We start from the raw sequence: 19,985 nt of genomic DNA, 5'->3' as shown, positions 1-19,985 counted from the left end.
AGCTTCTCTTTACTACTCTTTAGCAGTGTGATACACAACTTGAAAGTGAACGTTCTTAATTTATGGCCATCCAGAGATCTACATGCTGACAGATAATTTTGCAGGACAATCTGATCTAGTTTAATACGCAAGAGAATTATCTGAATTTGCTTTCCATTTAGCACTATTCAATAAGAAAACTGATTTATACTTACAAGAATCCAGTAAATGCACAATCTGTGTGCTGTAAGTTGTTTTTAAGTTAAGGGGTCAAAGAAAACCAAATGAGACCTCAGAAAACTCATGAATTTGAGGATGAGCTATATAAATTATATTGTTCATTTTCACGCATCAGTGTTTTACCAACTTACCATAAATTAGCCACAGAACTGCCCAAAGTACAAGCTAGAACTTACATGAGTCATGATTCAGTCATAATTAATGTTTTTCTCTCTGTCATCATCTTCCTTCCTAAAACTGAAAAAGTATCTTTCTGCCTGCTCTATATTTCTAAGCTATTTTTGATAAGCTACTTCATCCAACTTTCTTCCTATTTACAAACTAGTCTTTAAACAAGGACCAGCATAATGACTAAGAGCCAATATAAATCAGTGAAAACTCAAAGTTTTTATCAAAATGAAAAAGAAACACATGATAGACAGCATGGGTCCCTTTCAAACAGCGTTGGGATCCACCCTGCCTGGCCTGCCTCATCTCACACGGCAAGACTGGAGGCTCAGTGCAAATGGCTGCCACGTTTTCTTCCTCAGGAAACGCTACTGGACTCATACTGCCCTGGAGCCGAAAGGGCCTGCGGATCTCCTCTAGTTCAATGTACTCCTTCCACAGGCGAAGAAAGTAAAGTCAAGAAGGGCTCAGGAATTCACCTCATGTCTTAAAAAAGCAGCATTCCTAGTCCAATGTCCTGTTGCCATTCCACACCTATGGTTGTTTTTTTTTTCCCCCACAGGAATCAATCTCGTAGAGGTAAACAATTTAGGACTACCATACCGCTCATCTGTAAAAGGATGAATGGCACATCTTACTCAACAAAATAGCAGAAGTACTCAGGGTGAGCATGAGGCTTCCAATGTGTCAGTAGGTCCCTGTGCTCCTATCTGAAGATGTCATGTCTCAGCAGAATCAAAAGTGGCTTCTGAGAGAGCAACTTCCTGCGGTCAGAGGAAGCAGCGCTCTAGCTTCAAATCGGTTTTTCCAGATTCAAGAAGAGGCGAATTTATCTGTGGTGTACGTCCTGCCATTTTCTCCTTTTCTGCCGGCTTTTCTTTTATTCTGTAGCCCTAAGATCCTCTGAAGGTCCAAATAGCCAATGGGGATTTGGAAGAGGAAAGGAAGGGAAGACATGACCATGACATTGAGGGACCTTTTAACTTCCTGCAACAAGCCTAGGATCATAGTCAAAGCGTATTCTAATTTCTCACCCACATATTAACATTCATACTTAGCACAATATCAGCCTTGATCAGAGCTATAAGTGATGAGATTTACTAAAGTGCTTGGCGGTTATTTTAGATTTGTCAGTTTTTTTTAAGAGTAAATCTTGGTCTGCTTTTTACGAGTTCTCCCAAGCAGCTCCTCAAAGGGGCCAATACATACACACAGGTGGGATCAGGGCAATAATGAACGCCCCACCGGTGCGCCTGTTTTAAGACTTTTAATAGTCAGTGTTAGCATCAGTGTCTCCCTCCAGATTACTCTGGTGACATACTACCACGATACGGAAGGGGTATATATTAAAAGCAAATACACATGCCAAACCTAAAGCTTATTTTTAAATAAGACCTATTGAGCAAAAGCCATATCCGGTTGATCCCTGTAAACATTTCATATTCTGTGAGCATGTGCACGCTACCTGACCTCACAGGGCACTAGAGAACAAACAACATCCTGGTGCCCTCACCAACCCTAGAGGATACGGTTCTCAGCTCCATCAATGATAGTCTTCCCCTAAGCCCCCACAAGGATAAAACTGAAAAAGCCCCATCTGGTGTGTTCTGGAGATATTACCGTGCACTGGCTCACACCTATGCAGCATCTGTCACCAGGGACCCCCCCACCACTGCGGAGGACGGTACTCACTCATTGCCCCAGTCCAGGCGGGCAGTAATGTGACGCTTCACATCCTTCATCCGGTCGTGGGTCAGATGGCCCACCAGCACCTGCCGCCGCAGATCCAGGATTTCATTCATGATGTGCCACAGCCGGTGGAAGAGATCGCCTTCATTTCTCTGGGAAGTACACAAACATGGAAGCGGTGGTCAGTCCCCACGGTGAGTGGTGAGGGAACCACACAGGAGAGGGAAGGACAAGTCCAGCTTCCCTCCATGCGCTTGCCACTATGTGGGCAGACTCTCTGTTAACGGCTCCCTCTCCCCTCGCGCTCTCACATACACCCTCTGTTCTATATGCTTTCATCCAGGCTCACAACACTGCTGTCCAAGGATCCAACTTCACTTCTCAGACTCCCCAGCAGAGAGTCCTCACCACGCCTCCACACCTGCAGCTTACATACTCGGCCTCCTCTTCCACCTCAAATCCTCCTCTCTTTAGCTCCGTCCCAATTCTGTCTTCAAGGCTCCACCTGAATCCACCTCTGTCAGGAATCTTCCCTGACAACTCTCACCCACATTCTTTTTTCTCTTCTCTCAACAGTGGCTGCACATAATTCAGGCCAATTCAACGGAAAATACTGTTTTCTCATTATTTCTTGCACGTTGGTCTTAATGCTTTACTGTATTTCCCATCATAAGCTGGGTACACAGAGGGCTCTCAAACTCATTCACTATTGCTATTATCTGGTCACTATTCAGACTTCTATGAACAAACACTGTTTTCTTTCTTACTTGTTAAATATGCGTGCAGATTCAATACTCTCCTGTGAAATTCATGAAGCAAGGCGACTTAATGTAAGGAAGATGTGTTAAACTCCCAGCTTCAAATCCTGCTTTTGCTACTGACTCGTTCTACAGGCTTGGCAAGTGAGTCTGTCATCTGTGGAACAGACAGTGCTACCTTCCCGTAAGGTTGTTTTGTGGATTGGAGATAATGTTTGTGAAGAGAGCAGGACAGCGCCGTGATGAAGAACGCAGACTTGGGAGCCTGACCAAGCGATCTGCATTCCAAGTTTGCCATTTACTGGCTAAAAAACCTGCAGCAATTTATTAACCTCTTGGTGCGCATTTTCTTATCTGTAGCATGGATATTATAATAACTACCTGATAGGGTCACTGTCAAGATTGATGAGTTAATATACCAAAACTGTGAGAGTAATGCCTGACCTAGAATAAGTATCACCTAAGTGTCGGCTGTTACTAATACTGTTACTGCTATGCGCTTGGCCCAGAACAAGCCTTCTACTAATGCTGTGTCTTTACCAAAAGCTAGCCTGTGTCTCTTACCCAGAGACACTGAGGGCAAAACCATTTCCAAGTATCTACCCTTCATCTTTCTTAACCAGAAGCTATGCTTTTACTGTCTACTAAAATATTAGTAGAGGACATGAACAGTGATATGCAAGGATTGAGATTATCATACATCTGAAGCCCTCTGCTGTGATAAACTGCCAGAAATAGCAAAAGTTCTGTGTGATGGGGAAAGATGCTCAGTCAGAACACATTTTTTTTTTTTTTTTAATTTTAAAAAGTCATGATACGTCTTCTACTTTATCAAGACTTGGTGACTTGGGAGTGTTTTAATGTTCTGTGTAGATGAGACAAACGTGCTGGCTGAACAGCAAAGCATTCTCCCTGGTCCTCTGAGATATAAATAATTGTGCTCGTGACATTTAAAGCACTCTATTGAGCTTGTTCTTCTATCACCTCTCACTCTTTACTCATGTTATACGCTCCCATACAAGTCACTACAGACACACTGTAATGCAATACTCTGGTAATTCACTGCTCAGTGTCTGTGTTCTCCACTGGATGTAAGCCCCCGACCACAGATGCTGTGTCTCCCTTGGGTAGCCCCAGCACCTGGAGAAGGAGTGGATACCCTGATTTATAGGAGGTCATTTTGTGGATCTTGAGAGGTAGATTCTATTTAAGTCATAGGAAACAATAAGGGAAGATCAAGAAAAACTTGAGGTCAGTCGTCAGTGGAAAGGTCCACAAGAGTTAAAGAAATTACATAAGGAAGATATAAAGTAAGTCAAATCTTATGCAGCAAAATGGAAAGCCAGCTCTGTTTAACTGACTATCCCAGTGTGAAAGTCATCTGCCCTGCTCTTGGGCAGTTGTGTTTTTCTCATCATGTCACCTCTAGTACTTAAGTTGAAGAGAATGCTAAGATGAGAAGGAAGCTGGATCCTGCATAAAAATGAAAATCAGCTGGTCAGCTTTCCTTTTAGGGAAGGGAACGCAGGAACCCTGACATACTGTAGCCCTAACCAGCAAACCTGCCCTCCTGATGGGAAAGTAATACATATCGGGTCTGGGCTGAGAGCTGGTCATAAAATGATGAGTCTTGAAAAAGTGGACTGTAAACACTGGACAGTTATGAAGACTATTTAGAAATATGAAAAATGCTCTTGGTTTAACATTAAATGAAAAGGGTAGGGGTACGATATTCAATCCTTGGAATAAAACAGTATCTGAAAGTTCCTGCAATATATGGGAAACATAACAAAAAACTAATTGTATTAGTGTTTTGGAGGATGGGTAAGTTTTCATTTGCCTCAAAACGAAAACAGCATAGGTTTTGAAGCAGCAGATCTACCTTTAGACTCAGGCTTTACCATTTAGTGTGAGACCCTGAATAGGTTATCTCTGCTAAAGATTTGAGAATAAAAACAATTTGGCAGAGCCCCAGGGAAGAAAGTTATAAAATAGCCAGCCAAAGGCCTGCACAGAAGTACTTAGTAAAAGATGGCTGCTGTAGTTCTCCTAAGCTTTTTGTGGTTATATTACTGGTATTTTATTAAGTGATACTTTAAAGAACATTATTTAGGCTCTTACCAATGATATGAAAAAGAGCAACTAGCATTTCTCAAGTATTTACCATGAGCTTCTAAGCTAAATGTTCTACTTATACTAAGTATATCTCATAAACTGCTTACAATTTACAAGATATTATTATCCTCATCAAACAACTGCCAGTGGAGAAGCCAGGCACCTTAAAACCACTGGAAAAGAACAAGGATGAACGTGAATCAAAACACTGGGCTCGAAACACCTATATGAGGAAAAGAGAACCCAGAAGGCCCAATACAGCCAAGGCAGCCTCATTCTCAAGGTCGAAAATCTGTTATCTCCAGGTTCAACTTCATATTTGTCCCTAACATAACTGACTACCACGTCAGTATCCAGGGGAACTTTTAAATAATTCTCTCTCTGTGTCCATTATTCAGGACATCAGGAGGTGGAAAAGTTACTCCTAGAGCTTACAACACATAGATTTTCAAGCCAATCAAGTATGTCCCCAGAAGAGATGTTCACAACCTGAAAAGCAGGTAAAAATAGCTAGGTAAGGCAGAATCAAGAGGAAATTCAACTTTGTTCCCCACAAGCTGCCACATAAAAGGCAAAGTGCTGGTGCTCTAGCTCAACTAATGGATGACACTTACACTGCCATTATTTTCATAACTCTTCTGTTGGGTATTTAAGATGCAATGATGTGAACATTTGCAATGGTTTCATTTCCACGTTAATATTATGCACAATGTTATTTTAAGTGAAATAAGACTCGGATTTTATATTCTTCCTAATATAATTTTTTTTCAAAAATCTGAAAAGGAGATCTGCATTTGTTTTGTAGCCTCTCAGCACAGACCCCTTGAGTTCAGTTATCTTGACTTTGCATTTATCTCATTCCAGCAAAGCTCAGCCTGTCATTTCATCTAAGACTGTCTTGTGGATTTTAGTAGTGAGTCCTAAAGCCACCAGCTCCAGGAGGGCATGGTCAGAGAAATCCAACATCAAAAGGGTTTTATTTTTAAGATTTTCCTTGCCTCAATGAAATATCCTATTGCATTTTATATGTAACAGACAACGAAAACTGTCATTCTGTGCCAATGTCCTTCACTAATTTGGATTTTCTCTTTGACAAGCTGTTTCAAATCATTTTGTCAGGCTAAGTACACCTTTGTATTTTGAACACATCCTTTCAAATGATTAAGCTGTTCTATAAATGTCTTCGAAAATAAAAGGAGAAATAGCATTCATCTTCCTCCAAACTTCACCACCCCCAAATTTGTGCATATTCAGAGATCCAAAGTGAGGCCATTAGATTCACACCAGAATCCCAGCCCAGCCATTTTCCAACTGCGTGGGCGACAGCAAGTCCCTCACTCTGCCCCGTGTTCCTCATTCGTAAGCTGGGGATGTTCACGGTCATCATTTCCTTGAGTGGTTGTATGGAGTCGATGAAACACTGCATATGGAGTACTTCCCCAGGGTTTGTGACATAGTAAGCTCTCAATAAGTATAATTTGTTATAATAGGTAAATAAGTACATAAAAATATACTCCCCAAACATTAATCTGACCCCCTCCCTTTTTTTTTTTTTAAGAAACATTCCTTTCTCTTGTATATTTAAAATATTCTTGTTCATTTGGCCTAAGGAGTCTATCATTTTCACTATATTTGAATCATTTACAGAAAATTAGAATAAAATACCACCAATACTCCAATTGCACTGAAAATAAATTTCTTTCTCCTTGAAAATTAAAAATACTCAGAAAGCCTGACACTAACTAGTTCCATGTAAATCATTCTAACTGATGAGATGCCAGAAAAATCATCTTTTACATTCCTGCAGCTCAAAAAAGAACTTACAAAGCCCATGCTTAGTGGACATACAGATTACAACGAGACTATGTCTTATTAGGCTCTGTATCTCTGAATTCTGGAGGACCGCTAGTGCCTTAAAGCAGGTGCTCAATTATTAGTCGATGCTGACTCCTGTTCAAGTATTTCTTAAAACAATTCTCTATCCAAAAAATTATGCCATTAAAAAGTTACTTACCACATAGAGCTGTTTCCACATGGTTCCCCAGTCTCTTAATGTTGATGTCATTTCTGTTATAACAGAGTCTTCAGTGGGAATAACCATTTCAAATTGTCTGTGAAATTAAAAGAGAAAAACAAAGTCCACATGCAATTATCACAGATAACATTTTTCTCTGAAAGACAAAACTGGGAAAGGAAACTGCCTGTTATTTTGGGTTCTGCAGATAGTAACGAGGATCTGATTAAAGACCCATGTGAGGAATGTTATGTGGGCCACGGCAGTACAATACCAAGAGGACCAGCCACTTCATCCACATCAAGTTTGAGGAGTGTGATGAGAAGCAGCAATATCAGAAGACTTCTGCTCCAGCCACAATGTGACCACTAAAGAACAACTCATTTAACCTCCCAAGCCCAAAAGCCTTTATGCAACATGAGGTCACCGAGCCTGCCTAAACTATGAGATAGCTTTTGCTTTTCAAGCACTACGACCACAGGACTCAAAGGGAGTAACAGACTTGTTCCATGATCAGGATATTATGGCTGCAAACATCCAAACTAACTTCGTGTTAGAAGTATCTAGACACCAAAGTACAGATTAAACACTCACTTGATCTTATTAACACTTCATTTTTATTATTTATAAATGGGACCAGGAAAAACAATTAGTCTATTAGTAATGTTAGCATGCATCATTGAACTTAAAAGCTTTTGCGATCACAGATGTTCGAATATCCATTGTGCAATATTCCTCTCTCCGATTAGGCTCATATATCCTTCCTGTTTCTTCTCCAAAAATGAAACACTATACTTGGAGAACATTCATACCAACACCTCCTAGAGTATGTAAGTGGTCCTGATATTGAGGAGATACATGAAGCTATGGACAAAAAGAAAACCCAGATTTCCTTTATCCTCCGTGTCTATCTTTGACGTACAACAACCTTTTTCCTCATCTCGAATTTCTTTTTTCAAATTCTTTTCAGTTAGTGTGCAGGTTAAAATGCTTAAATGGCTATTATTACTACAACTTCTCAAAAGAATGCTACCAGCTATTTAATGGGAATTATTTTCTTAACATTTGAGTATGTATTTTTTCAAGGACAATATCTAACATGTACAAGGTAATAGCATTTTAGACACTGAACCAGGTTGTCTAGATGATCAAGGGAAAATTACTTCTTAGCATGAGGCTAATAACTGCTCTGTAGTTCTTCTATGATGCTGTATCCAAAGGGTGTATAATTGTCTTTTGTAAAGTCTTCTTGACAGCAAGTAAGAGAACTAAAATCTTCACCAAGAGAGCATGATTTCCTCATTTCATAGTGCTGCTAAAATACTTGCTCTGTGAATATTTCCCTTCTTTCTAGAGCTTAAACACAGCTGAAAATGTAAAAGTAGGATTTAAAACTAGAAATAAGAGTAAACAGTAGTATATGAACTGCGACACACACAGAACCTTTTATTAAGTCTACGTGTGACATTTTCAAATGGTAGTGCCTTTATTTTGCGTTTGAAGCAGCTGTTGCAATTTAAATGATGAATATTTGGAGACAGAGATTATAAAATGATCAGATGTAAGGTCAAGAAGGGAACAATGAATTTCCAGGACAACTCAACAACCTACTTAACATTTAAAAAGTGGCATGACCTCAAGCAGCAATTAAACACTATAGAAGTGGCCTCGTTGTTCATAAACCATAATTCAATTTAAGGACCCCCATTAGCGCAACAATGCTCTGAAGACCAAGGAACGAACAAAAAGGCAATTCAATCCCTGAGAAGCTGATTTGGGGTGTGTTCAGCCAAAATGTAAATTTTCAAGAAGCTTTATAAAATTGCCGATTTTGGCGAGGCAGTTGTTTCCTCTTAATTATATCAAAAGCAAAGTCAACGTTCAAACAGTTGTAAGTAGTGGCCCCTGAAATTACATTTTGTTCAGTTATTCTTAGATATACTTTATTAGAGTATAAGTATATCAGATATACTTATTCTGAGCTATACTTCATCCTGGTGGGCCATCAGGCTGCTGATCTTAAAATAAGAGAGGTTAACATCAAAATCCCAAAGAAGTTTCTCTTTGGGAAAGCAATCATCTGGTAATGTGTGTTCTCAAATGTTCTCAGGGTCAAGTTTTTCTTCCAGTTAATGGTCCTAGAATCTAGAGTCTCAATCAATTCCAATAAATTTTTTTTCTTTTTAAGAAAATAAATTTGGGTTCTACCCTCAACGTTCTCCTGTTACTTAATGTTCATGATGCCCTGTGTCACATGGGGAACCACCAACCAAGTCTTAAACTTACACAACCTAATTTTGAGACATCTTTAGCCTTATTTAAACTTCCTCAGGCTCAAGGAAGGGGACCAGATATGCACCAGTTACTGCCTAGGACAAAAATAAATAAATAAAAGAAGGTACTTATTTTGATAATGACCCACCCCAATCTGCTGTGAGAGGGAGGACTTCCACTGGGTGGAATGACGCTTGACCTCATCTTTGCTAGCATCCTCTATTTCCCTTGCTCGGGGTGTACGGTGGGGGCTGAGTGGCCCTTTGCTCTGCAGAGTTAATGGGGTAGGGCTGGGCTTGGGACAACGGCAGCAAAGAGAACTGGTTGCACGGGTCTACCCAGGTGGACACTGTAAGGGTTAGGGTAGAGGCCCTGGGGTTTCCACACTGTCCAGCCCAGATCACTAGAGCAGAAAGGTCAGAACAAAGAGTGAGCCTATGGCCTAAGTATTTTCTAGAGTTTCCTCCGGTTTACTTGAGGGGAGTTGGACAGTGTCAGAGTAAGCCTGGTAGGGGAAACACCAAAAGGACTGATAACTCTACTTAATTCATTTCTGGTGGGGTGCAGCTGCACAACCTTCCCAAAGGACACACATTTACTAATAACAGTAGTAGCAGTGGTAATTATTCATATCAGAATTATGTTTTTAATCTACTACTTTAAATAATTAGTACTGCTACTGCTAGTGATAGTAATATTGCTTAAAGTAGCACGTGTGTGTGTGTGTGTGTGTGTGTATACAGTATAAGGATCTTCTACAGTTTTATCTATATAGGTAACTCTCAGGGTATTTATTCCATAGACTCTCACCCACCTGCAGAAGTTATTTCAATGAACTAAAATTAATACTTTGCCTTTATAGACAAGGGATATAAAAATCATCCATTTAAATAGCATCCTTGGAACTTTTTTGGTAAAACTCAATTTTGATGATCTCATTTACTATGATTTAAAATGTGCTTTAGTCATTCAAATAAACTGCTATTTTTTTCCTGTTTGAAGTAAAATGTAATTTTTATGGCTGAATCTGCATTGTTTCTTCGGTCATAAAGTGACAATTGTTCAATGGTCCAGTGCGTATTCCTTGTGACACTGGCAGCGAATGTTTGGGTCCAAATCCATGACCCACTTATAATGAATGATCTGCTCATGATAACCACTTAAATAAGCAAGTTCTACTGTTTTATACTATGATATTTTATTTGAATGATCTGTTATCCTGACAGCTACTTCAAGTCCTTTTGGAAATAGACTGGAAAAACTTCTAAAATGTATGAGAAATCTTAGGTGATCAATGAGCTCAATCAAAGAACAGAAAAGCCATTCCCTAAAATAGAAGAGTGGCTTTGTGAAGTGGTCACACGAGGATACGGTACGATCCCCAATTAGGAAAAAACAGTCAGACTTGGCTGCTTATAATCAGTGGTAAATCTCGGAAATTCCTGGGGTTTGAGACATGACTCAGCACTCCATGGCTTGGCTGCCATGCTTCTCTATATAGCAGGAAACCAAAAAGAACCAACTCCCTCCTACTTAAGATTAGTCTGATTCCATGATCTGTGGACCATGAGAGACCTCTGATGCCCTAGGTTCTCCTCTAGTCCAGCACATGCAGACGTAGGGTATTACATTTTCTCCACCCACTGCCTTAGTGAAATCCACCTTCATCAAACCACACAGACAATAGCAGGATCTCCTGTAGTTCATTTGTCAAGACGATTACTAAGCCTTTCAAATTCTCAAAAAAGCAATGGTTCTGTGAAAATCCTCTCACATTAATAAAACTCATTTCTTACCCTTTGTTCTTCACACAGGCATTTTTCAAGTGAACGTAGCTGGAAGGAAAGATACCCTGCGGGAGAAAACAGGAGGTTATGGTGCCAGATGACCGGTAAGGCAGGGGTGCTTTCACAAGTCATACACGTTAACATACAGTCATACAACCATGACAGTTCCAGGAACAGAGAAAAACAACATCTCTACCGCACTGGATCTATTCCTTTTATTTCCTACCATTCACTAGTTTACAAATTCAGGGATTCTCGAAAATAAATATAATCAAAAAAACTAAATCTCACCCAAAAGCATATTCTTTATAAAACAGAAAAAATTTAAATTTTCAGGAATTCTGCATAGAATAGAAAGCATGTTACACTGAAGAAGAATTTTTTAAAATATTGCATAGTTTTTTAATATTGCATTAATTTTTGTTTGTTTTGGTAGTTGTTCCTTTCCTTCTCCCTAAAACACTCGTGTCTATTTTAAAACATACACTAAAAAAAAAAAAAATACCACTATGAATTGGGAGACAATACATATATTATGTGTTATGGAAAATCTTTGATGAAAACACAGCAGCAATTAATCACCAGGCTGCATTCTGATGGAACAAAAATTAAACAAAAGACAGCATGCTAGCTTGAAGCTTTTTATTGTAGAGAAAAGATAGGACAAGGAAATTGTTCCTTTGTTCTAAATGGGAAGTTGAAAGAAACAACATAAAAAAAATTAGCATCAATTTTATTGTCCATTAAATGACAATATCCTCTGAATGATTTTTGATGTATCAACAAATGACAAATTCAATTAAATATTTAGGAAAGCAAATGTCATTTGAATACATTATTACCATTGTGGATCCAAGGATAACATAAAATTTAATAAGCAAATTCTGTACATACAACAGTAGTAAATAGACACACGTTAAAAAATATATTTTTTCTTCAAAATTTAACTCAATATGGTAGGATTAACAAACAGAGTAATTATAATTCATAAGAAAAAGTCAGAACTTGAGGTTAGAAGAGTGGCAGAAATAAGCCATAATATATTTTTTCAAAATTATTCCAAATGAATAATTAAGTACTGAAGCTACATTTGCATGTGCCTTGCAGATGTCCAAAAATAACTTTAAGTGAGCGCTAAAGTATTTTAAAAAATTAAATTTCTACATTCTTTTGTTCCTCAGGCTCTCTTTAGAATGACCAAAAATAAATGAAATACAGTTATTAAACATAGCTGGATGATCCAGAAAAAGGTATATTTAAGCAGAAAGGCAGGCAGAAGAATTTAGACTACTTACATTACATTCTGAGAATAAGCAAGGATACAGTTTCTTATCTATAATCCTAATAAAGCCAGAATTAAACCAAGTAATGAACATGACATGCAAGAGAATATTACAGAATGTGGGAAGTATGGATGAAAGTTGGAGAGATTAGAATACAGTAGACAAACACAGATAATAAATAGTAAGGATGAGTGTCAAAGTCATAAAATATACAAATGAAAGGTAAAACAAAAATCATACTACTTCCTACTGTAATTCCTGAGGATGTATATGAACATATAAAGGATAATGAGTCTTAATTTCTGTCTGGAATGGTAAGAACAGGGAGATCTTTATAATATGGTTTCCCCATGTTTCACCTGCCCAAACCCCAAAGGGAATCTTACTAAGCTGCTGAAATCCACGTGTTTCTCTACACCACTCTTTTACAAATGACACCACAGAAAACTCCAAGATTAAATACCTCTATTCAATTTTCCTTTTGGAATATCTATTTCCCCTGCTTGAATTTTAATTTCACTCTCTGCTAAACGAACACTTCAAAAAGATTTTGTTTATATATAATGAGCTTATTAAGGTCTTCTCAGTACAAACTGCAAGAGCTACGTAAGATTATCATTTGAGTAGCATGTCTTAACGATAATCCAAGTTCAAAGGAATTTCCAAAATTATGAAAATCTGTATTGCCATTTGGCATTTCAACTAAGAGTCCCAACTGTAATTTCAATTATAAAATAACTTTAAAAAAATCCTATAATTATGATTATGAGTAATATTTTTTATTACCTTGACATTTGGGTTTTTTAAGGCAAATCCTCTGTACCAGCCTGTGGAGAAAAAATCATGGTCATTATTTTGATAAACCACTGTAGTATTTTAAAGAAAAGAAATGATTATAAATAAATCTGTCCTTTACTGATGGAATTTTACCCTATAAATAAATATTCTGTGTATGAACAAGATGGAAGTTGGATTGGGCTAGACTATAGCTCAAGTGACTACTAGTTTGTGTTCTATTAATAAACTGTTTAAAAAATTATAATGGAAATTTATATGAAAAATAGAAACACGCATAATGGAAGTACAGGGCTTGGAATCAGAGTATTGGGCTTAAATTCTGGCTTTTCTACTTATCAGATTATTTTATTTTGGGCAAGTTAATTTATGTGAGCATAGTTTCTCCACATTTTATAAAAGGCTACATTATGTCTTAGGGAAATTCAAGAATCTGCACAAGATTTAATATGTTTCCAATTTCTCTTTGCCTGACTACAAGGCCCAGACCCTATCACGAAAGCATAGGTAGGGCTCAGCCAACAGTCACAGAGTAAATTTGCACATCCTTAAGCCCATCTAGGGTTAGGATCAGTCTGATAGCATAAGAAGAGGGAAATCAGGTATCATCCATCAAGAAAAGTGATGGGTACTCTTATCAGCAAAATGTCCTACCGCCTGAGCTCACCCTAACTTTCATTCTGTAGAATGCCTATGAATCAACCTCCAAGCAACTCTGAATCAAAATTTTACAGCACTATCCTGAAAGAAGACTATCTTTTTATAGTTTAAAACAAGTATAAGGTATATATATGAAAATGTATAGCAAATAAATACCCCCTATAAATGTATTATTTTCAACTTACAGTTTCTTCAAGCATAGAACCATTTTGTTTATTGGTAAGAAATTACCATGTAACAAATATTTTGTTGAATTGGACTTTTTGATTAATTGAATTTTTAAAAAGAAATATTTGAACATTGTATTTAAATATTAAATATTTATATAAAATATTATATTTATATAAAAATCTATATAAATATTAAATATAAATATTTAAAATTTTTTGTTCCTTATAAGATATATTGTAAAATGCCATACCTACCAGCTTTAAAATCAGTCTGAAGAAAGCAAAATCAATTGAGCAGAAACTATCTCAGGATTAATAAGATCCCTTAAAGACATATCCAAGAAGTATATCCATTCTTAAATAATTATTTTAACAGAAACCAAAACTTTTTGAGAACTGCAAAAGTCTCATAGAGAGGTCTCTGTCAAAGGTTTTTAGGTTACAGAACAGCTTCCATTAGTTATGGAGCCCATTTTCATGCACCAATTCAAAACAGATTTTATATTTATCTGTATACAAAGTAAAAATAGACAAAATGCATCTGACAATAATATGGAAGACCTCATTATATTTTTAAAAATATCATTTATAGTACACAGAATAAATGTCCATGTATCACCACCATTTAATGCGAGGTTCTAAGTAAATATAACAGTTCTGTTTGGAGGAACACAGTTTAATGAATCTTGGCATGACAGAATGTTATCATATTATAAATTCTTATTAAGAACAACATTTCAGGAGGAAAATGGGTGGTTTTGGATATACTGATAGGGCTTTAAAATGTGGCCATCTTGTTAACGAGGAAAAAAATAGTCATTTCAACTGGGATCTTTTTAAATACGAGAGCTTAAGGGTGTTTTGTGGAACAGGAATGGAAACGTTTGACAACATATTAAGTACTTGATTTAATGAGTTACATGCTGCATAAATTAATAAAGTTCTTACAATATATTCCACTAACATTTTATATGCATTGAATAACTTTAGTTCAAGTTTGGGGGTGGCAGGGAAGAAGACTGCCGACTAGAGCAGAGTTGGCCTTGGCAGGAGTCCTCCCCAAGGCATCTGATTACCTAACCTTGGAGAAGCCATTTCTGCCCTGGACCTCTGTTTCTTCCTGTCCTAGGGGACCTACTAGACCCTTGAGATTCTGAGAAAGACCTTCTAGTTTGGCACTGAGTTATGAATTCCCACAAATACAGCAGCCTCAACTGCTTTCTATGGTGGCATCTAGTGAATATAAGGAAATAATATTAGGAAAAATATATCAGCTTAAAAACAGCAAATGATGCCTTTCCCTAAGCCAAACACTGAATACGCAAGAAACAAGCTTTGTCAAAAATGGTTCACTGTGACCACTGGAAAAATCCCAGAAATTAATAGAAGGACAGAATGTGTAAACATTATGAACTGTCCAATGGTGAGGAGGTTGGTTATATAACCTCAAGCAATCATCATTAGCCCACTTACCATCACACTTTTCCAGGATCTGAACTGTATCTCCAATTTCCAATGACAGGCCATACGGGACAGTTCCTCGAAAACTGGCAATAACTGTAAGAGATGTTACAGAATATATGAAGATAATCATATAAATAAAGTTATAGCCAGTTATACTGCTTACTATTATATGTTACTGACTAGGAAAAACGAATGTGAAGAAGAAGTACACTTTGAGAGCTAAAACCTGCTGTCATATTTAAATTTTACAGATTTTTGAAGAGAGTCAATCTTTAAGTTTATATACTTTGCCAACTTCTGGGTCAAATAAGTGTTATAAATATGAATTCTAAAGATATGGAATTTACTAATATAATACAAAATATCAAGAGTATTACTCAATAACCTATGTGACAAGGTTATTTCCTGATGAGCCTGTGTCACTTACTGCTATATTCACTCTTCATCCAGATTCCTTGCCCACAGTAGTTACTCAATAAATATGTGTTCACTAACAAATGATGAATACATATCCTACTTGCTGTTCAGCTTGGTATACTTTTCTATTATGTTGCTTGAAGGAGATTTCTTTTTCCTAGACTGTAAGCTCCTCAAGAGAAGAGACTGCATCTATTTACTTGCTAATATGTCCCCAGGGCTTAGCCAAGTATGTGGCATAAAAGCAGTCTTCTTGAGTAGTAATCAATAGTAACATTTTATTTAGTCATGACTAGACTCCTCCCCTAGGATTAAACACACAGCCACCATGACAATTCCCATATGGCTTAACTCTTGGAATAGGGTGTGTGTGTCCAGGGGTGTGGGTAGGGTGTCACCATTTAGCCTTACCTAGTGGTTATAGACTGACTGGTTTCTGAAACATTTCACAGGGCTGGGCAGGACTAGGATGTTAATACCAGGGAAAGTGTGTATAGGTTAGTCATCTCTGGGTACCTCGAGGAGTTACAGAGAGAATGAAGCACAATGATTCTCCCCAGGAGAGTAATGCCTGAGTCAAAAAGGAGACAAGGATGGAGAAATAACAAAAATGCACCTCAATACATGAAAAAAGAAGAGACATCTCTGGCTCAATACAGTGCACTGTAATCAACTTGCAATTCACATTAAAACAAAAATGATAGTAAACGCTTTGAGCGATTTTTAAAAAACCAAAACTTTGGAAGTGAATTTTATAATCCTGTCTCAGATCGTGAGGTTTAGATACAACCCCAATCCCCAAAATAAATTATTGCTACTGTTGTGAATGTATTTTAAAAGCTTGAAGAAACACATGAATCTGTCAAAAATCAGGACATGCCGATAAATAATGGGCTTTTAGAGAGGTCTAAAGCCCTTTGATAATCTCAAAACAAAATTAACAGTAGAGATCAAAACACAGGACAGAAAACATAACCCACAGTACATGAGATGGATGAAAATAACTGTACAGTAACCTAGTTAGAACATTTTAGACAAGCACTAATTCATGATGTCATTCTCTAACTATAACCATAAATACCATATGACCTCATATTGATGTGCTAGAAGATGTTCGCTCAAAAAATAATCCAAGGTCTGTGTATCTTGACAGATTATCTCAAATAACTTTCAGAGACCTCTTCTTCTAAGAGATCACAACTGAACAGACACTAGACTGATTACAGAGCAAGCTTGCACCCAGAATTGCCTTTCTACATTCATGAAGTTACCTTGACTGCTCACAAGCCTAGTGGTTCCACACTGCTCCTCTTCGAGATCTAAGTGCATGGACTCCCCACCACAGCTCTCTATATAGCTCTGACCACTCATAAATGCCCTGGTAACTCCCAAGGCTGCATGTTCTCTCCTAGCCCTCATCACCTCCTTGAATACAGTAGTACCATTCATGGACTTCATTTCCTCTTCCTCCCTTCATTCTTCAGCCCACTCAATCCAGCCTTCATTGTGCTCTGAAATCACTCTCGTGAAGTCACCATCCCCCTCACTGTGACCACATGCACATCACTTTCAGGAGTCTATCTTCTCTTGAACCGTGTCTCTCATACTCCCCAGCCTTCTTCTGCAGACCTTCTTTTCTTAGCCCTGTTCTTAAATGTTGGTGTCATCCAGCATTCTATGCCCAAGATGCCGAAGGGTCAAGGCTGGGGAGCAGGATAATAGCATCAAACTTGGCATCATGAGACATGAGTTTGAGCCCAGGTCTTACCAGTTATTAGCTCTGTGACTTTAGTCAGGATACCTCTCAAAATCTGCATCACCTCATCAGGCAAATGGGGGTAACAATAAAAGAACCGCAAAAGGTACTAGAGGATTAAATAAGGTGCCTTTTGGAAATAACTCTCTACACTCTCTGGGACATTCTAATCATTTAATAAATACCTCAGTTATTTAAAGTGTACTTTTTCCTTTCTATCCATATACATTCTTCCTCTTTGGAGAGAGTTCCAAGACTTCTAGAATCACCTGTTGACAAGTGGTTTGCCAAGTCTCTCTCCAGTTCTGATCTGTGCCCTGAGAATCTGACACAAACTTGCAACTTGTGTATCTCTGTTCAGATGTCTAAGCACCTAAAACTTAGCATAACTCCAGCTGAACCTGTTATCTCAACTCATGCTCTAACCAAATCAAGCTATTTTCTCTCTCCCAATCACGTATTCTGAAATGTTAGTCTAAAGTATTATTCTATTGACAGTCCTGCTTTATCCTGCTATTACTAAGTGGATTTCTCTGTATCCCTCCACAGGGCCACTGTGAGGCCTTCTAGGTGTCTCCCTGGTTGTCCTTCCTCAACACAATGTCCACGATGCCCCTAGTTACCTTTGATTCTGTCACCTTTAGGCTTAAGGTTTTGTGGGGGTTTTTTGTTGTTTTTGTACGTGTTTTTCTGTTTCTGTATGTAGCATCAGGATAATTTTTATATTTCTTCCATTAGATTTCTATTTCTTTTGTACTAAAAGGTGATTAAATACATTGTGCAGTATTGGACAAGAGCTTGATCAGGCTAATTGTTTTCCTCTTATTTCATGCTGCCATTTGGCTCATACAATCCTTAGGTGTCTCCAAACCAGATCCTCCTCCACTGTTCCCAATTCTATCAAATGCTAGCACTGTCCATCGACTGGGAAGGCCAGGAACCCAGGGGTCATCAGATCCTCCTCCACTGTTCCCAATCTATCGAATGCTAGCACTGTCCATCAACTGGAAAGGCCAGGAACTCAGGGGTCATGCATTGGCCCCCTCATCCACATATCCAATCCATCACCACATCACAATCTTTAACTCGGAAGTATCTCCCGAAGGCACCTTTTCTCAATAATTCTGCTCCCACCACTCTCCAAGCCTTGCTTGGCCTTCTCCCATGGTCTCCTAACAGGTCCATGTTCAGATACTCAGTATCCTCCCCAATCCCTTTCTCACATGACAGTTAAAAAGGCCATTTCAAAATGCACATGTGATGATGTCATCCTCCTTCTAAATATCTCAGAGCTCTGAGAATGATATCGAAATCAGTACCACAGCCTAGAAGGTCCTGCCCTTCTTAACCCTGACTTTCTGTACTCCAGCTACAAAGACCTTCTGTCAATACTTTGGTTACCATACTCCATCATACACTGGACTCTGCCCATGGCTGACTTCCTGCAAAGACTCTTCCTTTCACTCCTCACCAAGTGAGGCCATATTCCTCCTACAGATATGAGCTGAGTGGTCAGTCACTTCTAGGGCAGCCTTCCTTGATGCACATCCCCTCATCACAACTACATGCACTCGTAACAACATAGACTACCCAACCACACTCATTTGTGCACATTTTTGAATGATGTCTCCTGCAATAAACCGTTAAGTTCCACAAATTTAAGGACTGTGTTGGTTTTAGCTCCTCATTGTATACCCAATTCAGTACAGAGCTTGGTACTCAATATGAGCTCAGTAAATCATCACTGAGGGAATGAATGAGGGATGTGGTCATTATTGCTAAATACTCTGATCTTAAAGAGGCAGGTTCCTTATTATTGCCAATACTATTTTTAGAGGGTACTCAAAATTTTAAGATCCAAACTGTATTACCTATGAAAACTCATGCTTTCATAGGAGTTGCTGAAACTGGGATGACAGTTTGTCTGGGTTATAACTGTGTATCATCTCATTTCTTATCCTAGCAGTCTATATGGGTGAATGCTGATTTTACTCATCAGCTATATAATATTTGAAAACAAATAAAAGCATGCTAATAAGTTCTCAATCTCACTGGGCTTCAGATGCCTCCTCTATAAAACGAGGTAGACAAGATAACCTCTGCTCAGTCATACCCCAAATAACAGCAAGCTCTCTCTCGCAGCCCTCAGTGCCTTTATACGTATCATTCCCTTTCGGGGAGTTGCCTACCCACCACTTATACACTGGGAACTACAAGTAGTCTTAGTTTGAGTTCTAGCTCCAAGGTTAACTCTTTTGATTTCCTGATGCTATCCTTTTCCTTTCCTCATCCTTGCTTCAAGTGGAATCAATTATTCTTTCATCTGTGCTCCCAGGGTACTCTGACCACACCTTAAATAGGGTAAGGCACCACATAATATTATACCACTTTATTCATCTGTGTCTACTTGAGAATA

At 38.2% G+C, this 19,985-nt stretch overlaps 1 protein-coding gene across 1 annotated transcript in view; it reads right to left on the bottom strand.

Annotated features, from left to right (window-relative positions):
• DOCK4 (dedicator of cytokinesis 4) overlaps positions 1-19,985 on the bottom strand; it is a 427,515-nt gene that overhangs the window by 228,119 nt on the left and 179,411 nt on the right. The window contains 5 exon segments of the mRNA XM_032401750.1: positions 2,080-2,228; positions 6,964-7,060; positions 11,034-11,089; positions 13,094-13,134; positions 15,406-15,489. Coding sequence (XP_032257641.1) covers positions 2,080-2,228; positions 6,964-7,060; positions 11,034-11,089; positions 13,094-13,134; positions 15,406-15,489 — 427 coding nt within the window.

The sequence above is a fragment of the Phoca vitulina genome, unplaced genomic scaffold (genome assembly GCF_004348235.1).
Source record: "Phoca vitulina isolate PV1807 unplaced genomic scaffold, GSC_HSeal_1.0 scaffold4, whole genome shotgun sequence".
NCBI lineage: Eukaryota > Metazoa > Chordata > Mammalia > Carnivora > Phocidae > Phoca > Phoca vitulina.
Note: the sequence above shows the minus strand (reverse complement) of the source record. Positions and strands in the feature narration are given on the sequence as shown.